Source organism: Myiozetetes cayanensis, unplaced genomic scaffold (genome assembly GCF_022539395.1).
Source record: "Myiozetetes cayanensis isolate MyiCay16 unplaced genomic scaffold, myiCay2020 scf2-11, whole genome shotgun sequence".
Lineage (NCBI taxonomy): Eukaryota > Metazoa > Chordata > Aves > Passeriformes > Tyrannidae > Myiozetetes > Myiozetetes cayanensis.
In genome coordinates this window covers 16333864-16357714 of record NW_026087411.1, presented here as the reverse complement: position 1 = coordinate 16357714, position 23851 = coordinate 16333864, and the positions used below count along the sequence as shown (strand labels likewise).

Genomic DNA, 23851 nt, shown 5'->3' with positions numbered 1-23851 from the left:
TCTGTACTCCAAGGCCTTGGTGAGAGGCGTGGGACAAACCACCCACTGTCTTATCTGCTGTTCCAGATTCATATCTACAAAACATATGTTATATTAATGCCTCCCTCACAGAAGCACTGTGAGACTAAATGAGTGTCGGCAGAAGGTTTTTTTTTAAGAAATAATTTTTTTTTACCATTGCTTTCAGAAAGGAAATAATAAAGCTATTTCTGAAGCGTCACTACTGTATTGCAGGAGTGTCCTTGGGAAAATTAAACACTGTTTCTACCATTTTGATATGTTATATACCCCCTAAAGAGATCAGATCCATTACTAAGTCAGTCTTGCAAGCTAAATCCCACTAAGACAGGAAACTCACTTCCTTAGAAAATGCACAGCTCCCTACACTACTTGCTTCAGAACCATGATGACTCCTTCTATTAAAAAAGAAAGTGAGTGGGCAGCTGGCAGAAGCAGAAATTTATGTGATGTTGATTCAGAGTAGTTATTTCACAAGGCATTTTGCTTTTTTCCCTGCTTTCCCATTTCTTTGCTGTCTTTATTCTCTTGTTTTCTTCCCATGTCTTTTTTCAGCAATCTCTGTTTCTTTTCCTCAAGTCATAGAAGAGAATAATTTCCAGCAGTACATATTTCTTAATGCTAGACAAACCCATCCACTGCTCATCTACACCCATTGCTAATTTTGGAGACACATCAACTAGAGCTCAATCACAAAAGGCATTTAAGGCTTCTTCTGATGTAAATTAATTTTCATCTGTCAAATAATTAAAGTGAGCCCTATTTATTTAAAACAATGTAAACCCTACTATACAGCTTCTCCCAATGCCTACCTACTCTCATACAGCTGTGCTGCAAGGAATTCCATTGTCTTGGTTCTAGGAATCTTTCCACCTCACATGGAACACACTGTTCAAATTAATTTAACTTCAGTACTTGAAGTAGTTAACACATTTGGTATCTCTGCCTTCAACTTAAACATTCTCAAAAGCTTATCTTATGTGGATGACAAATTATAATACAATTACATAGTTCAGATTCCAGATGGTAGTTATTTATCACTGCTGGATCTTTTTTTTTTATTTCTCACTTTTAGAATGAGATTTACAACATGACTATAACCTTTTCCCAAAGAATGATTCATCTTCATCACAGATTGCAGACGAGAAAGGTCTTCAGAGTGTACATCTACCCACTAAACATCACAACACTCAGAAGCATATTACACTCATTATCACATATTTGACTTCTGATTCCAACACAATACACCAACTTAGCAAGACTGAAATCCTGGTGCCTGATCAGTGGGCTGGCTGGTAATAACAGGGAAGGAAACCAATGGGGAAAATTTATGCAGAGCTTAAAAAATGAAACAAAAATCTGAAGTGAAGCTAGAAAGGAAACAGAAAGAAACAGAAGGAAACAAAAGAAGCAGAGGGCTCTCAGAAATAGGCTCACTTTCCAGTCACAGTTTCTGGTGTAAATTAAATCTACCTGTGCTTTTGATAGAACAGCAAGTGGGCCTCTTCGCTCTCTTCTTGGAGTGATATTTTCCAGTAGACATAAAGAAAGAAAGGACCAGTGCTGAACACTGTTTCTGGAGAGAATTCACTCAAAGAAGCACACAAAGCCTAGCCTGCAAAGTGAATTACCATTTACATTCAGATGATGTACCTAAGAGACCAAATCTAAGAGGAGATGAGTGAATTGGAAGCATAAAGTAGAGAAAGGCACTTACAGCAAGGCTTATGAAGTAAAACAAATAACTAAAAAATAACACTGCCTCAGTACTTGGCTGAGGTATGTCCTGGAATTTGACATGATATCCTCTGAAAAAAAATCAACTTCAGCAAACATGGGATTCAGCTCCTGGAGAGAAGAGAGTTGGCTGAGAAACAAACAGCAGTCAAACAATCCTCCTTGCTTCTGCTGAGGTACTCAAATGCAATAGTAACTTCTGTGATACAGATAACTGTGCAATAGGAATGAAACCAACATCTTTAAATCATTCCTGGGAGAGCATAGGAAGCTGTCAGATGGTAAACATGTTAGGATATAAATAGTATACTTCTATTTTGAACTAGGAACACCCTGATTCAGATAACGACCTCTGCTTTCTGATACAGCTCAAGCTGAAGTTTGAGATGGTTATGAAACACAGAGATGAAGAAGAAGGTCACAGAGCAGCAGAAGGACTGCAACTTGGTCCCTTTGTGTCCCAAGTTCAAATGGCATTACAAATTTATCACCAGAAATCCAGTCTGACTGGTATTTATCTGAGGAAAACCACAGGAAAGCATGAAAATGAAGTCAGTTTCTAGGCAATAAAATACTGCTATCAGAAATACCTTTTGCTATAACACAAACAAGAGAAAAAGAGACTACCATACCTTTCTAAGTTTTGCTCTGGTATGTATAGTTAAGTAAATATCCACATCATAAATATGAAAACCCTTATTCACAATCTATCATTTACATTTAAAATGTAAAATTTTAGGTAGGATCATCATCACATCATTACTATCTCACCATAAGAATTCATACTCATACAAAATAGTACACACATACATGCAATTGCAGAAGGGCATCCCTCGGGAAGCTCAGTCCTAAATAATTTTATTCCATTTCCTATTTCCTAAATACATTCTGCTGTTCTTATACAAAAGACTAACCTGGTTTTTTTTTCTGTCAGTATCTTTCTTCCTTATTTTATTACATGTGGATACTGTCTTCTCAAATGTAATTTTGCTTTTACAGGACATTGCATCATTTTTACATGGAATGACTTACAGATTGCCTGACTGGGGAACAGGGCACATAAAATGCCTCACAGAAACCTAAAGTGGGAAGATACTATAGAAGGAATAGTAACCTCCCTTCATCAGTGTAGACTCTGAGTCTACATCAGTCTCCGTCTGTGCATGCCAACCCCCTATACTGCAACCATGGATTTTACACTCTACCCAGAAATTTCCAGCCATTAGACACTTCACACTACCAGGGTTTCTGAGAGCCTTCATTCTGCTGTTAGAGGCTGAGGTAACTTCCCTTCTTTATGGCTGCCTTCTCCTCCACTGAGGGGAGGAAGAAACCTGAATAGATCTCGTGGTTGAATCTCCCTCACGTAATTCAAGAGCTCTGGTGATTACCTGAGCGGAAACAAGTTGTTCACCTTAAAAACACACAAACTCTTTTCCATCCACCTGAAAGCAACAAGAAACTGAAAACACTGTGCACATGTGGAACCTCTGCAAGGCCCCAGTTCAGGACAGATCTAAGTGCATGCTACTTTATTGCAGGTTATTGCTACTGCACCTACTTCTATCAGAGGATGACTGTAGCTTGTCATTACGGTGCTCACTTTGCTGGTTTTTTACACCATATGCCTTAAAAAAGCTGGCATGTAGAATAGGTCCTCATCAGTAGCAGGGACAGAGTGGAGGGAGATGTACCCAAGGTTTTCAGAACACAGGAGTTATTCAATTACACTTTAAAGCTTATCCAACAGAGCCTGCCAGAGCTAAGCTGGGTTACTGGCAGGTGTCAGTTGAACTAAAGACACTGTGAGATCAAAGGGAGACTATTTAATGACTCTGAAAATCTCCTAATTGAACAACACAGACCACAAAAATCAGAAGGGTAGTGCAAGCAGTTGAAAAAAGAAAGCAGAAAGACACAGAAAAATAGCAGTAGCATGTGCATTAGCCCAGACTGTGTGTGCATGTGAATGTACATATACTGAAACAAATCATCTGTTTCCTCCTGCTGTTGCACAAACCAAAGTAGTAGGGTCAACTGTGTGTAACTTAAACACACAGACCACACACTGTAATAACTGTAGCAGTTTTACACGTGCTGCCTGCACTGATCAAACACACAAAACATTGAGTTTACTGTTGAAATACAGGAAGGTTTTCTGCTCTCATTTTGTAGTGTATCTTTCTAATCTACTTTAAATTATTTACTTGACTTCCAAAACCTCCTCTGAAGGGCTGCCCTAGAGCCCAATACAATGCTGTCACAGAAAATATACTAAGCTTTCCAGTCCATATTTTCAGGTTCAATTTATTTCAATTCTCCTGCTAAAATCCACACTTGCTTGTGTCTCTACAAACTGTTGTCCAGTCGCTCATAGCAATCATTTAGAAATTCAGTAGCGTAGTTAAAATGGTTATAACAGAAACCTACAATGAAAGCATTTCAAGTAATTCAAAACCATGTTGTGCAAACCTCCACAAGTATTTAGCAGTTTGCCAGGCAGATGCATGCAATCTGAAAAGAAAATATTTGGAAAATGGATTCTAGATCATCAAAAGAACAAGGTGGAGTTGGGCCTATTAAGTTTATATTTTTATGTGAGGGAAAGCAATGGTGCACACATGCAAGACTCAATGTTACAGACCAAATCCAGAGCACAATTAAAAAAAAAGACACAACATCTGTGTTTTCACCCCTTCACAAGGAAACAAAGCAGCAAAAAGCCAATGCCTTGTAAAGGCAATTTCATTATTCTAAAGCACTACTGGAATTTCTTTAAACATTTCTTTTAATTGGATGTGAACATAAGCCACTCCACAGCACAAATACTAAACAATGAAATGAATAACACATAGAACCTAATTACTATTCTCACGCTATATCCTTCTGTAATAGGGTAGCAGATCTAATATTAAAACATGGGATTTCTGGATGCTTTTTCCATCTCAGCTACTAAATATATCTATATTTAGGCCTATCATTTCACTTCTCATTGTCTCATTTTTGTCTTCTGCAACATGGGGATAATTATATTCAAAATCTACAGATTCCACTCGAGCTAGTTTACGACTAGAATATTTAAGTTTTGTCTTAAGACCAATAATAACTTCAACAAGAGTGACAGATGAAGATCAGGTCTTTATGGGACATTCATCAGGAATATCTATAAATATTTCGGTCTTGCAGATCCTATGGGAGGTCGTAACAGCCAACAGGTAAAAAGGTTATGAAATGGATTTAAAAAAAGACTCCTCCACTGTAAGGTCTGCAGGGCCCCGGCACAATTCAAGAAGTGCCCGCCCCATCCTTGGAAGGCACGTCATTAAGGGAGATGTGCTGTGATCTTACAAGTATCTCCTCTGCAAACTGTTCTATTCCACTCAGCAGGAATCAGGAGACACCTTTATGACCTTTCTTTTCTTAATGTTAATTCAGAACCAGTAGCAGAAGCTGGGTTAGCAACCCTGGAGTGCGAACTTCTCTAATTTCCACAACGCTGACAGAAAATAGGGTAATAAACGCCTTCTTACCCTACCTCACTTTTGTATTTCAGACACAACCAGCAGGTGGGTTACTCCAAGAGCTCATGCCATCTTTGTCTGCTCACCCAAAACTGGTGAGAATGGCCATTAGTGCTGCAGCTGCTCGTTAGGATCTATAAAACCAGCCCCTCAGTTCACAGGCAGGTCCATGAATGAAGATATCTCGGTGATGATTAAAATGAAATTCAGCCATCAGCATGGCTCTGGAAGGGCCCTGAGGCCTTCTCCTGGGGGTCTGCCTAAGACTGACACTTCCATAAATGCTGAAAACTAAGTGTTCACTAAAGGGCTGTTTCCGTATCAGGTGTGTAAACACTGTCAAGTCTGGGGAAGCAGATTTGGTGCAGCACTGTAGACATGGCAAAGACAATTCCTGCCCTGGCATTTTAACAGCTTTGTAGAAAACATCAGCAACTAGATGCAAGGTAGGACATTTAACTCACAGCAGAAAAAACCTGCATCCATATAACATATATATTTACATATATTTTGTAACATATATAATTGTACTCTACATTTAGGTATTATATTGCTTTTTGTAATTGCATAGCAGCTTTATAGGGTTTAATTCTGACTTAAACCCACACTGAACATTCTGCTAAACATAACAGTGACATTCCATTTAACCCTAACTTCTTTAGTTTTATTAAAATGCAAATATTTACTTTATTGCATACCAAATCAGAGCAACTACGGTCCATTAGCAAGTCAAATTTTGCCAATATCTTCAACACAGGTCTGAGGAACAGATGCATAAACTGCATTACCCCAAGTGGCTGAGAAGTACAGTGCTCTCAGGAGTACAGTATGGGCAACAGTTACTCATTACATTTTTGCTGCATCTTCAGCCTTATTCTGCTGTTACTCGTGGTGTTCTGATACTGTAGGACATATGTTCACATATCCTCCAGAACAGCACTGGAAGAAGCTAAATTGTAAGAGGTCCTCTATTACAGGGTGATACTTTTTTTGCCAATTATTGAATAAACACTTAAAGACGAGATTAACAGCAAAATAGAGTTGACTAACCTGAAATAGTTTTACAAGTAAATATTTTCATGAGTAACAATATTATGAATAACCATATGTGTCTCCCTTCAAAGGATATTTCAGTTTTCATCAGCCATCACTCTGGTGAATCTTACTTCTCCCTGGAGTAAAAGAGGGATAAGGACCAAACTGCATCTGAGCCACAAGTTTGAGCTCTTCACTCTCAATAGTTTTTGTAACTTTTCCCCTTACGAGCTACGAACACCTGGCAGACACAGCAGGATATATCTTCTCATTATCCCTAGGTAAGCACACAGACATCCTTAGGCAACCACTGCTAAAAATAGCAATTGTTATGTTGTAACTTTTGAAAAGTGCTGAATTCAGGAACTTGTAAAATTGACTAAAAATAGTGTTGGCACAATGCACTTAATACACGAGTGTCAGTAGCGAATGAATTGCCTGCCAGAAATACTACATTTCCTCCAGGTTCTTTAGTCCTATTTTGAGGACTTTCTTTCCAGATATGATCCTGTATCCAAAATAAGGACAAAAGGGATTATGTTCAGTATTTTATTGCAATAGTAATACTTTTCTAGTAAATATAAACACAATCTATTTAAAAGGAAACAAAAAATGTGAAGAAGAGATATGCTATATCTAGTCAAGCAACATTTATGGGATTATTTGTGCAGAAACTACAAATACTGCCAGCTCTTTGATCCCAGTTCTATTGTCAGTTCTGCAAAATAGCAACTGTGCCAAGTTACACTCTTTCTGATGAAATTAAAACTATGTGGGTGCCCAAAAGACTAACTGAATAGGGTATGCACCCATTTTATCCCATTCCACATTTCACAGATAACAAATGTAACAAAAGAGCAGGCAGAAAAGACCTAAGAGAGGGAAGGAGAGAAGCTTTTAGATGATCAGTACTGAATTTCCCATCAAAATGCAAAAGAGGAAAAGGTAGCTCAGTAACAGGTACTGAAGGTACCTAAGTTTTGTCTATACTGGAAATCTGTTGCAAGATTCAGGAAAAATTATTATGCCTTTCACTTTTCTGGATGCAAACAAAATCTCTACGAAATGTGAATCATCATGAATATATTAACTCCATCCTCCTTTAGGCAAGCTGGAGAAAACAATTAAACCCACACAGAGCCAGTAAAAGTGTGTAATACTTCAGTCAAAAATATTTTACTTGCTTTTCCTGTATCTCCATTTCCCCTGTCCAGTTACGTTCTTCTTTCTTTCCCTTGTACAATCTAGGGACAGCCCCATCATTTACACGAACAGAAGATTTAGAATTTATCTCTTGCCTCTTTTGACTAACAAGAGATGCTGTACGAAAACTGTCTAAAAAGAACTCAACCATAAGTCACGATTTCCATAGACTAAAAATTAATAACTTTTAAGCTAACTTCAAATTTTATCCCTAAAGTGTAAAGTTACTCGTTCCCAGTGTAGAAACACCATGTCAGAGCCACTGTGAAGGCCAGAAGAAAGGTGGCCTTATGACATAATAGAAGTTTAGCAGTACCTTTCAAATAAGTAAGGAGGACTGAAATACATACCAGTTCTGGGTGTGTCACACATGCTCAGAGCCTTTTAGAGCACTTCAAACAAAGCAGAATTTAGTTTTGTGAAAGATGTTGTAATCACAGTGCGAGTCCTAACTGACAGAACGCACACAGCATGGCAAGCTCACATCCTACCAAATCTGCAGATCTAGTTAATGCCTTAGAAACAGCAATATCCTTTATACCAGTGCCTGCATGCAAACTTTGGAACTTCTTTTTAAGGTAGATTGGCAGCTAATTATGTGTGCATGTGTCTAGCTCATGCTCACTGTGATGCTGACAGAGATCTATCTCATCATATTGCCTGTGTTTATTAGTATGTCTGTAGAGCAAGCACCACAAGTCTCCAAGCATAACCACACCAGATAATTTTGCTCCCAACAGTAATCAACTGGACCACAGTACTTTGACTCCAGTCTGGGTTGTATTTGAACAGCTGCCGGAGAGATTCAAGACTACATGCAATTATCAACTCAGTAAAACATGAGACCTCTCAAAACCAGCAAAAAAATATTTTAGCTTCAGTTACAAATAAAAGATTCAAGCTATGCCTGCTAATAAGAAAACTAAGTAGGACTCCAAAAACAAGATTCCTATCATCAGATCAGCTGTGCAACCTTTCCTTTCCTGTTGTGTCTTGTGAGTGGAAACAAATGCTCCTGGTATTTATCACCATGTGGTTTTTGTAGCACCTGGCACAAAAGGCTTTATTCCTTGCATGAGGCAGAAAGCACTGATGTAACAACAAACACTAATGCAAACATTATAGAAAAGGAGAGCCCAAGTCTTGCTGAAAGTAATCTCTGGCTAAAGAACAACATGACCTTTAAAAGACCAAAGTATCCAACTAAGAGAACAAAAAAAGAATGTTAAATTCAAAATGTGGTAAAACGTAAGACAACAGAACATCCACCTAAAGAAAGAGTTGCTCCTGTATTACGTTTTCTTCCAAGAAAGAAGACAAATGGAACAGCCTGAAACCACTCTTTTGACTTTACTTAAGGCACTTCCAAAATGAGAAGTTTTCACCTGATAATATTAATTCAGAATACCACTGTAGTCCAAATAACAGATCATATCTTTAAGCCTCTAATGAAAGGCTTACTGAACACCTGTTTCAGATGCATATTGTTAATCAGGCCAGTTAATAGAAAAAACTATCTAATGTGATCCAATCAAAAGGCACTTTTGGAATCAAAAGACCTTTTGGAAATATATACCAGACACCTTCCTTCATGACATCTCCTGGTGAGGTCTAAAACCAAAGGGAAAAAAATTATGATTTTCCAATGAGTAAACTATTACTGACTCTAGTGGAGTGCTATGAAAACATGTGCTGAGCTGCCTAATCAAAAACCTTGTATTTCTTCCCTCATTCTACTCAGAGTTTGACCTTTGTTCTTTCTTCTGTGCTTTTCACTGGGAATTTCTACACAAATTCAGTCAGATTTTGTCATAGCCACTAACAGTGCACTAGTTTTTATCTAAATGGTGTCTAAATTATAAGAACTTCAAATCCAGGCCTATTTCATATGGGTTTATCCTTGAATATCAACACATTTCTCATCTCAGAGCAATAAACAGAGATTGCTTCAAGCTGTCAGTGTCAAGGAGAGACTGAGAGTGCCCAGAGAGGGCTATCACTGCCACATTTATTGTTGTTTGATGTTAGGGATGAATGCTAAGCATGAATGTCAAACTGGAATTTGAATCCTTCCTAAATCCAGGACATTCAGAAAGCTTTCTGATATAAACCAACTCTGTTTTGGACCGCTAAATTGCAGGGAGGGGGAAGGCATTTGAGATTACAGAAATAATCTTTAAAATAGTGTTTATTTTAGTCCTTTTATACACAGCAGTGCCTGCTTGGGAACAACTTTCTGTATTGCACTGAATCCCAGGGAGACACTGAATAACTACATGGGTACCTGCAGTATGTTTTCTATACATGTAATTTTATATTCACTCCTCACAAGTAATCCACACCGTCTCTTGATTGGGGCTTATGCTCCCAGACACTCTGCAGGAAGGGTCCCCTGACAGTTTTCCTGCTGCCCAGAAGCTTGGTCAAAACTCAGCAGTTTCATCATGCTGATGAGGTATGAAAAAGACACAGAGCATTAGATACATCAAGAAATATGATGTGTACTGAGAAACCAGCAACAGTGATGAACTCTTTGGTCTCTAATGAGAGTGGACAAAGTTCATGTGCTCCATCATTGTAACAATCACTATTAACAGGAAAAATGTCATGCAGTGCCATTTTTTTGTTCCCTTTGTTCCAGCAGCAGTTTATCAGAACTCTGGAAGCATCAGCCTCTTTCTCCTGCTAGGCAGAATACCACTGCTATTTCCACAGTTCAAAAATACCTTATGCCTACACTAAAAATTCTGTTTTCCTCTTAGGTGCTGTTTTCTACAAGCACCTAAGTTTCAGAGACTGAATGTTCACTCTCAGTTAAGAGAGAACATGGGATGTATTAACCCTGCAGACTTACCCCCCAAGTGTGGCTATGCTGTGACATGCTCTTCTCCTCTTAAGAGCAACTAAACGAGGAATTAAAACATCTTTACTATGGTTGCAAAAAAAAAAAAAATGTACAACACTACAAAGGTAAAACTATTGCTGCTATTCCCAGCTTCACAACAAGCTAATTGTCTTCTTGCTGTAGTTTTCACCTACGGGATTTCTTAGCCCCAGGGAGAAAGTGTGGCTCCTTCTTACGATATGGATGGCTGTACAACACTTTAAAAATTCCTTGTGATTGTGCATCACATTTGCTACATTTGCTTATATAACCTCACATTAAGTGTTTTAATGAACCAAGCTGTAGGCTTACGGAAGTACTCTGCTAATGACTATCGGCCTGCAGATTGGGTAAAAGAACGTCACACGTTCATAAATTTCTAAATGCACGACGAAGCAATCAACAGACACATCCAAAAACAGACACTTAAAATCCATCACTTTATCTCAGGCTTGCCAGTGACTGTGAGGCAGAACAACAAAAACAGTGATATAATAACAAGCAAATTTATCAAGATGAAAAGAATATGATCAGTCAACTGAAATCAGCTGCTGTGACACCCGACACTCCACAAAGGAGCATGTCCACTGTACCTGCTGCATGCAGAGAATGGTAGGGGCTACTGGTAGGAGAAGGTCTGGAACCTCTCAAGGTTCAAGTTAAAACAATTATTTCATATGGCAATTAGTGCACATTGGTCAGTCTCCTTCAGCCAAAATATGTAGGAAAAAAAAAAGTCAGATAAGAATAAAAAAGGAAAGATAGGGCTACTTTTTAACAGGGCTGATTTTGCATAATATTTAGCTACACATAAAGAAAAAGAGACTCCATACTCAGATAACACTCTTTTCTTCTGCTATTAAGGAAAAGCCAAAGCCAACTTGTTCCCTGTTAGCTGATCCAGTGAGCTCAGTAGTATTTCACTGAACATATTGTGGGGGTTCTTCCAAGGTTTGAGATCTAGGCTTCCATTCTATGCTGACAAACATGCATGATACAGACACAGGATCAAGCCTAATCTTCATCCTTAGAATGCTCTGTCTACAGCTGAACCTGTGGTGTTAACCCATAACTCTTCAAGCTTCTAATTACTTGCGTCTCTGAATCGCTGTTACTTGCACACATACACGTAGTTTTCACTTTTCCTTTACAGAATATTTTCATATTGAAACATACCAAAACAAAACTGTACAGACACTCAGGTGTCTGGGATTATATATAATGCTCACTAGGTTTTACATTTTATTTACATTATCTCAGTCTGACTGGAATGTCTTCTATAATTGCTCTTTCAGGTAACGTTGGTTTTGGTTATTTACCAAAACCTGTAAATACAGTAAAACATAACTGTCACGTGTATTAGGGTATACACAATGGAATATAAATTTTAAATAAACATTCCTTTTATTTTTCCAGAGCAGTAAAAGACAGAATTGAATCTGGTAAACACCAGAACGAATGAGTAAAAAATAAATTTCCACCATTACTACTGCAGACCCAGCTCCACTGCAAACCACAGTGACACAGGTACTAGACCAAACCATGCACTGGCACCCCCCAGCTTCCTAACTAATACATTAAAATTTGCTTCAAAAAAGATTAGGTGAAGGGTTATTCAGGTTTGGCTTGTTTTGTTATGTTTTTAAACATCCCAGCTCCTGACCCCGTATCTACTATGCTACTGCTACTACTGGAGTGCTGAACTGGCCAAGTTTAGTAATTCAAACTTTGCCCCTGCAGGGTTTTTTGTCTGTATTTTGTTTGTATTTTTCAAGACAGTTCAAGTTCATCTGGAACATCTTTGAGATTAATGTCACCTTGCCTGTGGCTACATTTCTTGCTGAATCTGCTCTCTTCCAGTCATCCCTTCAGGATTACAAAAAAATGCAAAAATCCCTAAATAAAATCAAGAAAAAGAACTGAGCTCAACTACAATATTTTCTTACACTTGCAGTTTTAGTAATTTTGGGCATAACTTAAGTAAAATGCTCCACTACAGTAGGAAAATAAGTGAAAGTCTGCCTTTATTTATGTCAACTTCCTCCCAATTAAGTTCTAATTCCAGTTCTGATGCTCAAAAATCACTCTTACTTTAGCTTAATGGAGTTTAAAAACAAATATTTGCTGATAATTGGAGAAGGATCACTTATATTGTTCAGCAGTGTTTGCATGAGCAAACTGAAATCTCCAATGTCTTCACTGAGCAAGAAGCAAGTTCAATCAATTCTTCTCCTTAGTAAGGATTTATCAAATTAATTCAAAAATTATGATGCATAACATAATCAAACTTTAATTTAAAATTCCTCAAAGGTAAAGTAATAATATTACAGTGGTTGATTGATGAAATATATGGTGCTTTAATCCAGGAAATTCCTAATTGTCCTTAGTGCTAAAATAAGTATCTCCATCAGGAATCAATCTTGTAGATAGATTTCTTGAAATACAACTGCAATTACAATTATATAATATTGCTGTCATCATCATCTGAATATATTTTAGCAGCCCCACCAAAATATTTAATCCTAAAAATCATGGTAGACTTCATAGGCACACCAAACCAATCACAGTCCTCAGCAAGGCTGATGAGCCCAAGAAGCCTGTGCTGCTGTTACACTGCACTGCTTCAGTTTGTGTACCTCTGTACAGCATTGTAATCACATCCTGAGAGAAACAAAGGTAATTTAGGAAAAAAAAAAAGAATAGCACAGAGGTTGTACAGCATCTGCTAATACCAGTGTGTGTCCTGTGTGAACCATCTAACACTTGTAAGACAACCAACATCCACATAATGGAATATTCAACAATTTACAGCACAGGAACACAAATCTATGCTGATAAGCCCCCAACACACACCACTGAATAAAATGAGATGCCTGTATCCTGAGAGAACTTTACTTCGGGCTGGATTCAGAAAATAAGTCTTCTTCTCATTTATTTCAGAATAGAAGAGATTTGACCATGGTGACACAAAGTTCATAGTTTCTTCATGCATAATCATTCTCCAGTAACCAGAAAACTTAGGCTTATCTAATTCTATAGCACCATAAAAACAAGGACCCCCGTGGGCATGCATGTGCACAGGCCAGCATCATATACATCTGCTTCACACAATCCCTACTTGTTTTAATGATATAGAAACATTCTCCCCAAACCAAACATCAGAAAATGCCTGGCTGTAGAACAGTTACATCCTCCATTCTATTTTGAAAAGTGGAAGTAAATTACATAATATCTGGTGAAATATCACATACCTGGTCACAGTTTGTCAATAAACTTTTTTAAAGTGTTTTGGAGATAAAACCAAAAATCCATCCTCAAGAAAGTCTTTACCCACTGGGATCAGATTTACATGACATATTGTATGCCCAGTTAATAATTTCCAAGAACCCCTCATAAAACCAGCATATAATGAAATTGAGCATAGTTTTTTAGCCCACCTATAACCTTTTAAAGAACAAATTTACATCAGATCTTAAGAATTAAGTTCTGATGTCAAAGCCCTTTAAAAGAATTACCTGTCTTCCAGACATAGGAAAACAGGTATGCTGTTGTTTCATAGAAAGAGAAACAGACCCTGAAGCCACACAATGTTATATTGAGGGATATATTTAGTGCTTGCTGGAAGCAGCCTGCTATTGTCATGTATCAATATAGCTGGCACTCAATTCTTTATTGTTTTTCCGGAGTTTTCCTCAACAATGACTCCTCTATACGACATAAACGACAGCTATTTTTAGTGATTGTCAGATTTGCAGACTACAAATCTCTGTAGTTACTGCACCTTCCTCTTCTTGGGTATAATCTCTCAATTAAAACAAATCTGTCCCCAAAGAACTTTGAAAAAGAGGCTGAATTAACAAACTATTTAAGTGAACCAGAAGCAAGGCAGTCCCTTATGAATACAGAGTCTGCAATTAGCCAAAATGCTCCATTTTGCTCTCCACAAGAAGGCTGAGGCTCAATAAAAATTAAACACTGATGCAAGCAAGGCATTCCCATGGGGCTCACATATATTAATACATTACCACTCAACAGTTGCTTTATGTCCAAGAAACTGGGGCACAGCTTGAAATTGGCTGGCTGCCTGCTTGATAAAATGGAAAGCTATTGGTGATAAGTATTTTCTCTTATTTTCATATCCCAAGGGTCATAAACAGGCTCAGTAAGTATTTAAATGTGGCTCCTAACAGTCACAAACTCATAATGGTGCCAAACAGATATGACTCAGGTTCTGACTGATTAAGGAATGACAGCTCAAAGATTCTGCCTGGAGTCACAGTTGTGCCTTTGGATCACCCCAATCCCTACCACTGGGTTTCCTAAAATCTCTAAGTACCTTAAAACCAATTTAGTTCTTAGCTTGACTAGGATGCAGGCAGCAGTCCACACTTCAGTGATGACCTTTTTAAGCAAAAATGCAGAATAATTTAGGTGTCTCCATTACTACTCCGCAGAACACAGTGTATAGAAACTTGAATTTACAGAATAAAATAGTTTAGAACTATGATTATTTTTACTTTAATAGGACAGAGTCAGGAGAACAAAGATTGTTAATTGTTTTTGAAGCCACAGATAAGTACCCCACAAATTATCAGCTCCTTGAAATCCCTCAGAAACTGAGGCACTCAGCATCTCACTTGTGTCAAGATAAAATACATACTATATCAACTTTTCTATTCCATCGCCTAGAAACCTTAAACACTAAATGTGTAACTAATAAAAATGTTTAGTTTATCAAATAGTAAGCCACTGTTCAAAAAAAGGGTATTTTTAGAGCCTGTACTACAACAGTATCAGCAGCTTTATAGGACTATAAAAAAGAACGTCAAGCTGCAACTGCAAAATTATTCACCACCTTTAAAAAGCTTGTCCTGGAATGAATGGGCTGATGTTCTGAAGTTCAGTTCTTATCCAGACATGCCTTATTATGCCAACCTTTTATAATTTGTCTTACTCTGTCCTTACAAAGTCATCATGACTTTCACTTTCCAGTAGAATCCAGCCTTTCATCAACTGAGTGAGAGGATCAAAGAGAAAATAAATGCACATCACCACTGGATGGACTTCACTCTCCTAAACTTCACAAATCCTAGGTTAGTTTACGCTCACCTTTCGCAGGAGGAAGCAAATCCGCTCAATATTTCTCAGCCGCTCTCTCTGTCAAGGAAAAGGGGGGGGAAAGGCAGAAGATTAGCTGGTGTTATAAATTAAGACAATATATTACAATTACAAGGGTCAATGTTTTAATTAATGGCTGCAGTGAAGCAATATATGTTGTTAATCTGAAATGACAGTCTTCGCTTCTCACCTACTGCTAGCAAGCCAAGTGATTTACCCATTTCAAAGTCCCAGTAAGTTATTTTTTCATCTGTTACTGGGTATAACAATATCAGCTGGGGATTCAAGTCTGTTAGCCTTGAGCCAGAGGCTGCAAATGTTTTTTAAGTCAGCCTTTGTGGCTCTATTTTGCCAGTCTATACCACAGAGACTTGCTCTTGTACTTTAAGGTACCCCACATCTGGCTTCAAGATAATTCTGAATGGCAAAAGCAACTGTGCAGTTTATAAGGCATCTCTTCCTCTATCACCAAGATGGCACCTCAACATGTGATATTAGAATTTAACCCTCCAGTGAAAAATATTTGAACTGTCCTAGAAATGCCACTTTAAACGACAGATGCATTCATAAATACTGAAAATCACTGCAATTAAGCACTGTGACTCAAAAGATGCTTAAAGCTCAACTCACAGAAAGAAAACAAATCAAAGACAGGTTTGGTTTTTTTTAAGTGGCTCATAATGCAAAACTCACCAGTACAATCAAATTTCACTTCATTACCCCATAACTCCATCACTGGAGTTATTGGAACATTCTACTGTTGGTTACACTGCAGAAGGCAGAGTGGTTCTTCTACTCAGAAGACTATTTGATAATATTTTCACTTAGACATGAAAAAATATTCCAAACAAATAACTTTTTTGTACTATACCAATGTGAGAAGCCAACTCTCCCTAAGCTTTCTGCTTTTCAAATGCTTTAAATTTGCCACAAGTTTGAGTTTTATTTCTATTCTCCAAAGAAATGGGTCTTTTGCTTTCCTGCCCCCAAGTTTAAGCCATTTTTTAAAAAAAGTATCATGTTGGAAAGACAGTGAGGCAGTGGCAGCTTGATAGGCACCAGAAAAATACCGTGCCTCTTTTTGGTGTCTCTGAGCTAAAAGAGACTCAGAAATGTTAGACTCACATTTGCAAACACGAGAATGGATATGTGTGGACGTGCCTGTGAAGCTGCAGAAAGCTCTCCTGCCTTTCGAAGGAGGTGAGTGCAGAGGGAACGATAGACCTCTCAATTCCCTTTGAATAGATTCCCAACTACAGCTGGCCTTCCAGAAGCAGGAATTTTGTCTCTGAACTATAGGTAATAGAGGGCAAACCAGGAAATTTGAATTAAATTCTCAGTACTGCCCTTGGTTTTGTCTCTGATTTCTCTTTAATTCAGCCCCCTCTTGCCAAAAAGGCTCTACCCTCCATCATGAAAACATTGTGGAAGATACATGGGTAAACATCAGACACTCTTATAGTGCAATAAAGAAAACTACCCCACTAAATGGGATATGGGCACAAGCAACTATGCAGAGGGAAGAACTTGAACAAATATATAAGAAATACCTGGTACAAATATATACACATTTTTTGTATGTAGTTCCCAAAATGGGAAGTAAAAACAGATAAAGTGAATGCAAAATCAGATTACTTTCAGTTAATTAAAAACCAGATTATACCCACTGAAGTCCTCTACAGGATTTCTTGATATAATTTCTTTCTTCTATTCTCATGTTTTGATTATGTGTTAGTGAACTGTAAAAAAAGCCTTCTTATTCTAAGATTCACGTAAAGTTTACGCTTAAAATCATCAGTGGCCTAAGCAGTACCACAAATCCTCTGCTGAGTTACGAAAACAGGGTAAAATGGCAAAGTACTGAATCTGGTTATCATTTGCAGGCAATTCAATAACTTGATACTCTGTAGAGATCAAATACAGCACCTGTCATAATCATTGTAATTCCCAGTGAGATGATGGGGAGTAAGATTCTGGTCTCAGTGCTGGTAGTACACACTGACACATGTTTTGCTGTAGTCAGCTAACTCACTCTAGATTACAGCTTTAATTAACAGAGGAACTTTGAAATACTTCTTGAAATATCTAGGCTGCATTTTTTGTTCATTAGTTAAAAGTGAGTTTACAGTCCCAGGGGATATTTAAACTTTTCCATAGCAGAAGCAGCAGAATATGATGTTTACTCTTAAAAAATGGGAGCATTTAGAGCCCTCCCATTGGAGAGAGAGGTCCATGAATGTGCCTCTTACCAAATCCACTCAAGCTTTTGGCTCATTGATACAGACAGTGTGGGAAAACGTGGTCATCCCATGCTTGAACACAGAGAAGGCAAATTATTTCAAAAGGGAAAACTTGTGCCACAGCATAAAAAGGTAAAAAAGAAAGCATTAGCATCACATTATATATCCCTCAGCTTTTGAATTTCCGAGTTATTTTCCTGCCTCCTTCAGCAAAAAGGCAGGCTATTAGCATAAAAAGTCACCATCTGGCTTCCCAAGACAGGCCCAGTAAATCAATTTTCCAAACCACACTTGACTTCACAAAGAGACTCTATCTTAATTTCCCTCATCCTTCCCTGACAGCTCGGTGCATCCCCCTTTCCTGAGCAGGCACTGCTCAGCAAACCACTGGTTGTACTCACTGCGTGGGCTGGGTTGCACTGATCGACTGGGCTCTTGAAGTCTGTCCGAAGTTCATCAAAGGCAATTATCTGAAAAACATTATTTTATTTTATTTTTTCAAATACTGTAATGAATGCTCATTCAAACGCTTATTTTCCTTTAGAGATTAGGTAGATGCATTGCCTCCCTTCCTCACTTTCCAGAAAAAATAGCTTCTCCAACACACTCCCTTCAGAACTAAGTAGTTAAAACAAGACATGGGATACTCCTACATATGAAACCTAGACCTCATTAATCTGTCACTCTGTAGAATCATACCTATAGCCTTTTCAGGGTTGTTACTTTCCATATTTCTTCCCTCATATCAGCTAGAATTCTTTTCTCAAATTTCCATAAAACTATTTCACAAACAAATACCTCTCCAAATCCGAAGGAGAAAGTCATTAGCTACCCAAAACACAGAGGTGGATCAGCTATGCTGCTCCAGGTTTAATACATAAACAGCCCATTTTTATTAGCTATTAAACCTACTTCACATATTAATTCTGAATTAGTATCAGCTTTACTGTTATGAAGCTGCTATACATTAACAGACAAACTCCTCAAATGGTAACCCTTCTAGAGCAAACATGTCCTTCCTAAATTCTGGCAGGTTTTAGAACCTTACTTCAGACCTCATTAATGAAGAGATTTTTTTGCTCAAGTCCTTCAGTTTCCTCCATTAAGAGATGGATTGAGACACACTTGCAATTACTGCCCTTTTAAAGCAGGGCAGATAAAAGTGCCTATAAAAATAATAATGTTTGAAAGTGTTTTCTTGGAAAAAAAACAGCTGTAGTAATCCTCATCATATTTCACTGAAAGATCTCAAAGTACATTCTTAGCTTTATGTTTGTATTCTAGTGACACCTTTTCTTCTTCTTCTTTCTTGCTTCACCCAAGGAAGGAAAGCTCGCTATGACAGGCACCACATAAGCAGATGTTAAAACAGTGAGTCCTTTTTAGATAATTTACAACCCAAAGTCTCGGTTCTCAACAAAAAGATGATGTAAGTACAAGGCAGCACTTGGGTAATTAGTATATGAGTGCAACAGGCATTCTGTGACATGCCATAGCAGCCTGCTGCCTCGCTGTTCAAAAAAGAACCAACTGGGTGTCAACACAGACCTGCTGCACAGGTAAATCACATTCATTTTACAGATACAGAACGCAGGAGCAGAAATCCTGAAAATGGCCTATCCGTGAATTATATAATAATCTGGCTAGAGGTTTGAGAATAAAACCTAGAGCTACAATCCACAAATTTAAGCACTACTCCACATCCCACTCTAACGCTGCATTCATCACACTGAAGCACATTTAAAAATCAAAAGTGTGGCATTTTACAAGAGCACTCTACAGAATTCAATTTATTCAACTATGACAAGTCAAAGCGGCAGAACAAACCACAAAGGGAACTATAAAACACGATTATAAGTGAAGCATTTCTCCCCATGGATGCAGCAGCTCTGCGAGCTAGGAATTAGGTCTGCAATGGTAAAACAGCAAATAACAAGCTGTTAGAGGCTTGGAGTGCATTTGGGAAGGATAAGGCTCACGACACCTCTATATTTAACACTTCTTGAACAGGGCTTCACGGTCTTAAGCTGGACCAACTGCTAAGGGGTTAGACCATGCAAGTTGGACACAAATGTAATTGGGTACCTCTGTAACTGGATATCAACATCAGCACTGACAGCACTGACAGAAAGGGGGAAGGATGGCCCTGTAACAGGTAAGACAGCTGTCTCTCATGGCTATGCCACTGATTTACTTTAGGATTCCCTTAAATTCTCTTTACTCCACTGCACTGGTACTTACAGATGTAACTTTAAGAAAGAAAACTGTCATGAGCTTTGAGTGGCAGCTATTTTTATTAATGTACAGTGGTTACAGCTTTTTTTTCCATTGTAAATGTGGAGATGAATCTTCCTTCTGGTAGTCAGTAACAGCAGCCAGGAGTTTGAAATTATCATGAAATGTCAGCCAGTACAAGATCCAACTCATGCTGTGAGGAAAGACTGTCTGAGACAACAACATGGGGAACATGAATACTGAAATCATAAGATAGACCCCTTCCAAGAAGTTCAGCAAAGCCTCACTTGGCTGCTCTGAAAGACAAAGCTGTTAAGGCAGGGCTCTGTTGAGCTAGCTTTAACTAATGCAGGTAAGTCTTGAAGAAATCCTAAATGACAGTTTGGAAAAAGACGGTAGTCTCAAATATACTACACATTTAGATTTCCTATTTTTTTTTCTTTATTTATTTATGTTATGTCATGTTATTTATTTATTTATTTGACCAACACACTCAACTCTCTGGCCCAAATCCTACTCTTTATTTGCTGGTACACAATTTCTCTTAGCCTTCCATTGTATCTAAGTGCCTTGCCACAGATCTGACAGGTAGTAAGCACATCGTTTTCATGGAACAAGTAAGTGCAAATACAATAATCCTATAACCTTTTGAGATGTCTGCAAATTATGACAATGTTAAGAGACATTCCTGCTACACCCAAGAGAGGTTGAGGTCTGGTATCAAGCACATATGATTTGAGGAAAGTTTCTTCAATAAAAGTTTCGGTGTCTTTCCGGAAAGAGAGCTGAAAAAAATAGATCCTCCTCAATTCTTATCATTTTACTTCAAAGAAGTTCCATAATAGGTCTTATGCTGTTAAATCTCCAGAAATAGAAATTTAGTGATGACATTAATTTAAATTATGAACAAATATATTCTTATTTCCTATTTCTTATTTCTCAGTTAGAGTGAAAAGCTTGAAAGTGTAACATTAGGCAGGCTTACTATTAGAGGGAATAAAAACTCCCAAAGTGTTTTGGGGGCATGTTTTTTCCTGTTTTTTTTAGTTGGTTGCTTGCTTGGGTGGGTTTTTGGTTTTGTGTTGTTTTGGTTTGGTTTAAATCTCACAATGTTGGGTGTCCTAATTCAAAAACCACAACTGAGAAACAACGGAAACAAAGCTGTAGCTTCTTATGATTTTTGGCTGCTCACAATACACTTTGTGCAACAAATCATATCATATTACTGAAAATACGGCTGGGCTGAGCTGTACTGCTGTGGGGTTTACATAATTAATTAGGAAATGTCTTCCTCTTTCAATTATAACTCACTCTCTGTAGCCGTTCAATGCCCTAGGACGCTGTGTGGCTGGAGTTGCCATTTTTCCATCCAAAAATAACAAACCACTTGCCTCCATTAAGTGTTTCCCAATGCTTTCACGGGAGGTGCACTGTTCTGACCACAGACGAGAGAAACGAGCTGCTGCCTGTTCACATTTCAGCTGGATGAAGTACAGCTACTGCTTCCCATACATCATCGTCTGCTGAATGCTCTGGGACAGCACCTGGACACGCTCAGGATCTGTTTCACCTCAGAAACTGCCACACTTACCAGCATCTTGACAGAGCAGTTCATTTCGAGGCAAACAATGTAACAGATCCCAGTCAGGGCACTCCATGAACCACATGAATTGTCATGATTTCACCTTTGCAAATGAATGTATTTTATAAAGTGTTCAATATCCTTTAAGTTATCCAACCTAATTTGATCCAGGGCGACAATTAAGACTGCAAAACATACACGCACATGGATATCAGCAACCCCATCTCTTGAAAGGCAACACAGTGTAAGCAGAGTGTACCAAAGAAAAATGACTAACCTCTAGTCATAAAGTTGAACAAATAGCTAAGCACTCAGCATTTTGGAAACGTGCCAGGGACTGATCTTACACAGAGGAGAAATTTATTTCTATTAGTAAACAGTAATGTTGTACATTGACTTCATAGACAGAGAATAAGGACCATCTGAATTTATTTAGAAACTCAAAAACCTAAACCACCAAGTTATCTGTTTACTTGCAAATCTATATCAGAAAAAAATAAAAGGGTACATTATGTTTAGCAATAATTTTTAAAATTACTGCAGAAAAAGGCTGAGGTTGACTGGACAATGGATATTGCACTATCTTCTTCCTTTAGGAATTTTCCCTGTGAATCCACATTGCAAATCATTGCAGGAAGTTTGTTCTGCCACTGCCCTAGCTATGCTTCTTCCTGTTAATAGAAGTGTACTAGAAGTGTATTTGTGGGTGTTTTCCACCTAATAAAACTAAAGGTCTATAAAAATACTGGTTGCAGTCTCTGATTCACACCATCTGCAAACCTCAAAACTCCAATTGTAAGTCAGCAAGGAGTTTGCCCAACAGTTTAAACACATACTGAATCAACGAGATTGTGATGACAATATGTTTCAGCTGCAATGATATTTATAAAATTTGTTTTCATTACCTGCACTCTCTGTGCTTATCTCTCCAGACCACAACAGCTTCAAATAATGAAGTATTCACATAAGACTGAATCTGAATTTTGTTTTCTTCCTATGCTTATGTACCAATCAAATTGAAAACTTCACTTAATGCTAGAAACAAGCTATGACATCTCATTTTTAGGGAAGGTACTTTTTTTTAAAATCACTGAGCTCTTACAGAAACATATTTTAATTGAGACTGTGGTGTTTTAGAGTGGCAGTGAAGTTGGTGTGGGTGTGAATCCAGTGACAGCAAAGAAGTTGGATATTATTGCTTACTGGCATCTCAGAAAAGTTAAGATAAAACAGAACTTGATGACAACCACACTAACCACAGACCAGAACAGTAACACTTAACATATGCTTCCTTGCCACCACCCTGTCAATGCACCACAATCCCATCTTGAAGGAACTGTCTTTAATGGTTCATTTAAACAATTTGTCTTCCCCTCCACTCTCAGATGCAGCTTTCACAGTGCCCATACTGGCAGTTCATAGGCTGTCTGCAAGTCAGCACATGGACAGAAGGTGGACAGGTTTAGGAGCAGACTGTCCTCCTAAACTTCATGCCAGCCTATCAACTGCTGCACAGACATATTTACTGTGTTTGGGACATTGCCTCTGAGCCATGAGCTGTTGATGCAATCTGCATGAGTTACTTCACTGGATTTTGTTGAGCAGAAGCAACAACTGACAAAACATGTGAGAAATTCAGTCAGGTGAGAATGAAAAAGGGCCTTGACACGATGGAGTAAGGGGAGCCTGCAGAGAGATGCAGAGAACAGTGGCAGCAACAAAGTGACAGAGTTAGAGAACAATTTTTGCTACCCAATTCTTATCATGATATGAAATGAATCTGAACAGAAAATTTAGCTATATGGTTGGTGAACATTTATTCAAGATGGTTGCTCCTCCTTCCTCTTTCTCTTCTGTTTGAACTGATCTGGTTCATGCTACCAAGCACGAAAGATCATTCAAAATTGTACCAATGGATGGACAACCTGCCTCAAAAGCCAGAAAATTTTATTCTTTTTGTCATATTTTATTCCTTATCTATACCCTCATGTTAAACATCTCCTCCTAAAAAAGGAAAAAGTCTCAAATCATACCTCACCACATAACACTATGGCTTCCCAGACCAGTGTATCTGAAACGCTGGTCTTTGAGAACCTTAACACTACAGCAAATAAAGAGCAGAGAAGAAAATGAGATGAATGGTATTTCTTTATTCTCCTATCTCTTACCAATGTATTTAATGTTCTGAATATTACACTTATTAATTCACCGCATATTAATAAAAATAAACAGTAATAACTAACAATGCTTTGCAGTTATAAATCTCCCTTCAAGGCAA

At 38.0% G+C, this 23851-nt stretch overlaps 1 protein-coding gene across 3 annotated transcripts in view; it reads right to left on the bottom strand.

Annotated features, from left to right (window-relative positions):
- Positions 1-23851, bottom strand: part of CNIH3 (cornichon family AMPA receptor auxiliary protein 3) — a 50778-nt gene that overhangs the window by 12304 nt on the left and 14623 nt on the right. For all 3 annotated transcript variants that reach the window (XR_007628919.1, XM_050315391.1, XM_050315392.1), the window contains exons 2-3: positions 18158-18226; positions 15508-15555 (exon numbers count right to left, since the gene is read on the bottom strand). Coding sequence is in view for 2 of the 3 variants with exons in the window: in XM_050315391.1 (XP_050171348.1) it covers positions 15508-15555; positions 18158-18226 (117 nt within the window). In the remaining variant the exon portion in view is untranslated. The remainder of the gene's footprint in view (positions 1-15507; positions 15556-18157; positions 18227-23851) is intronic.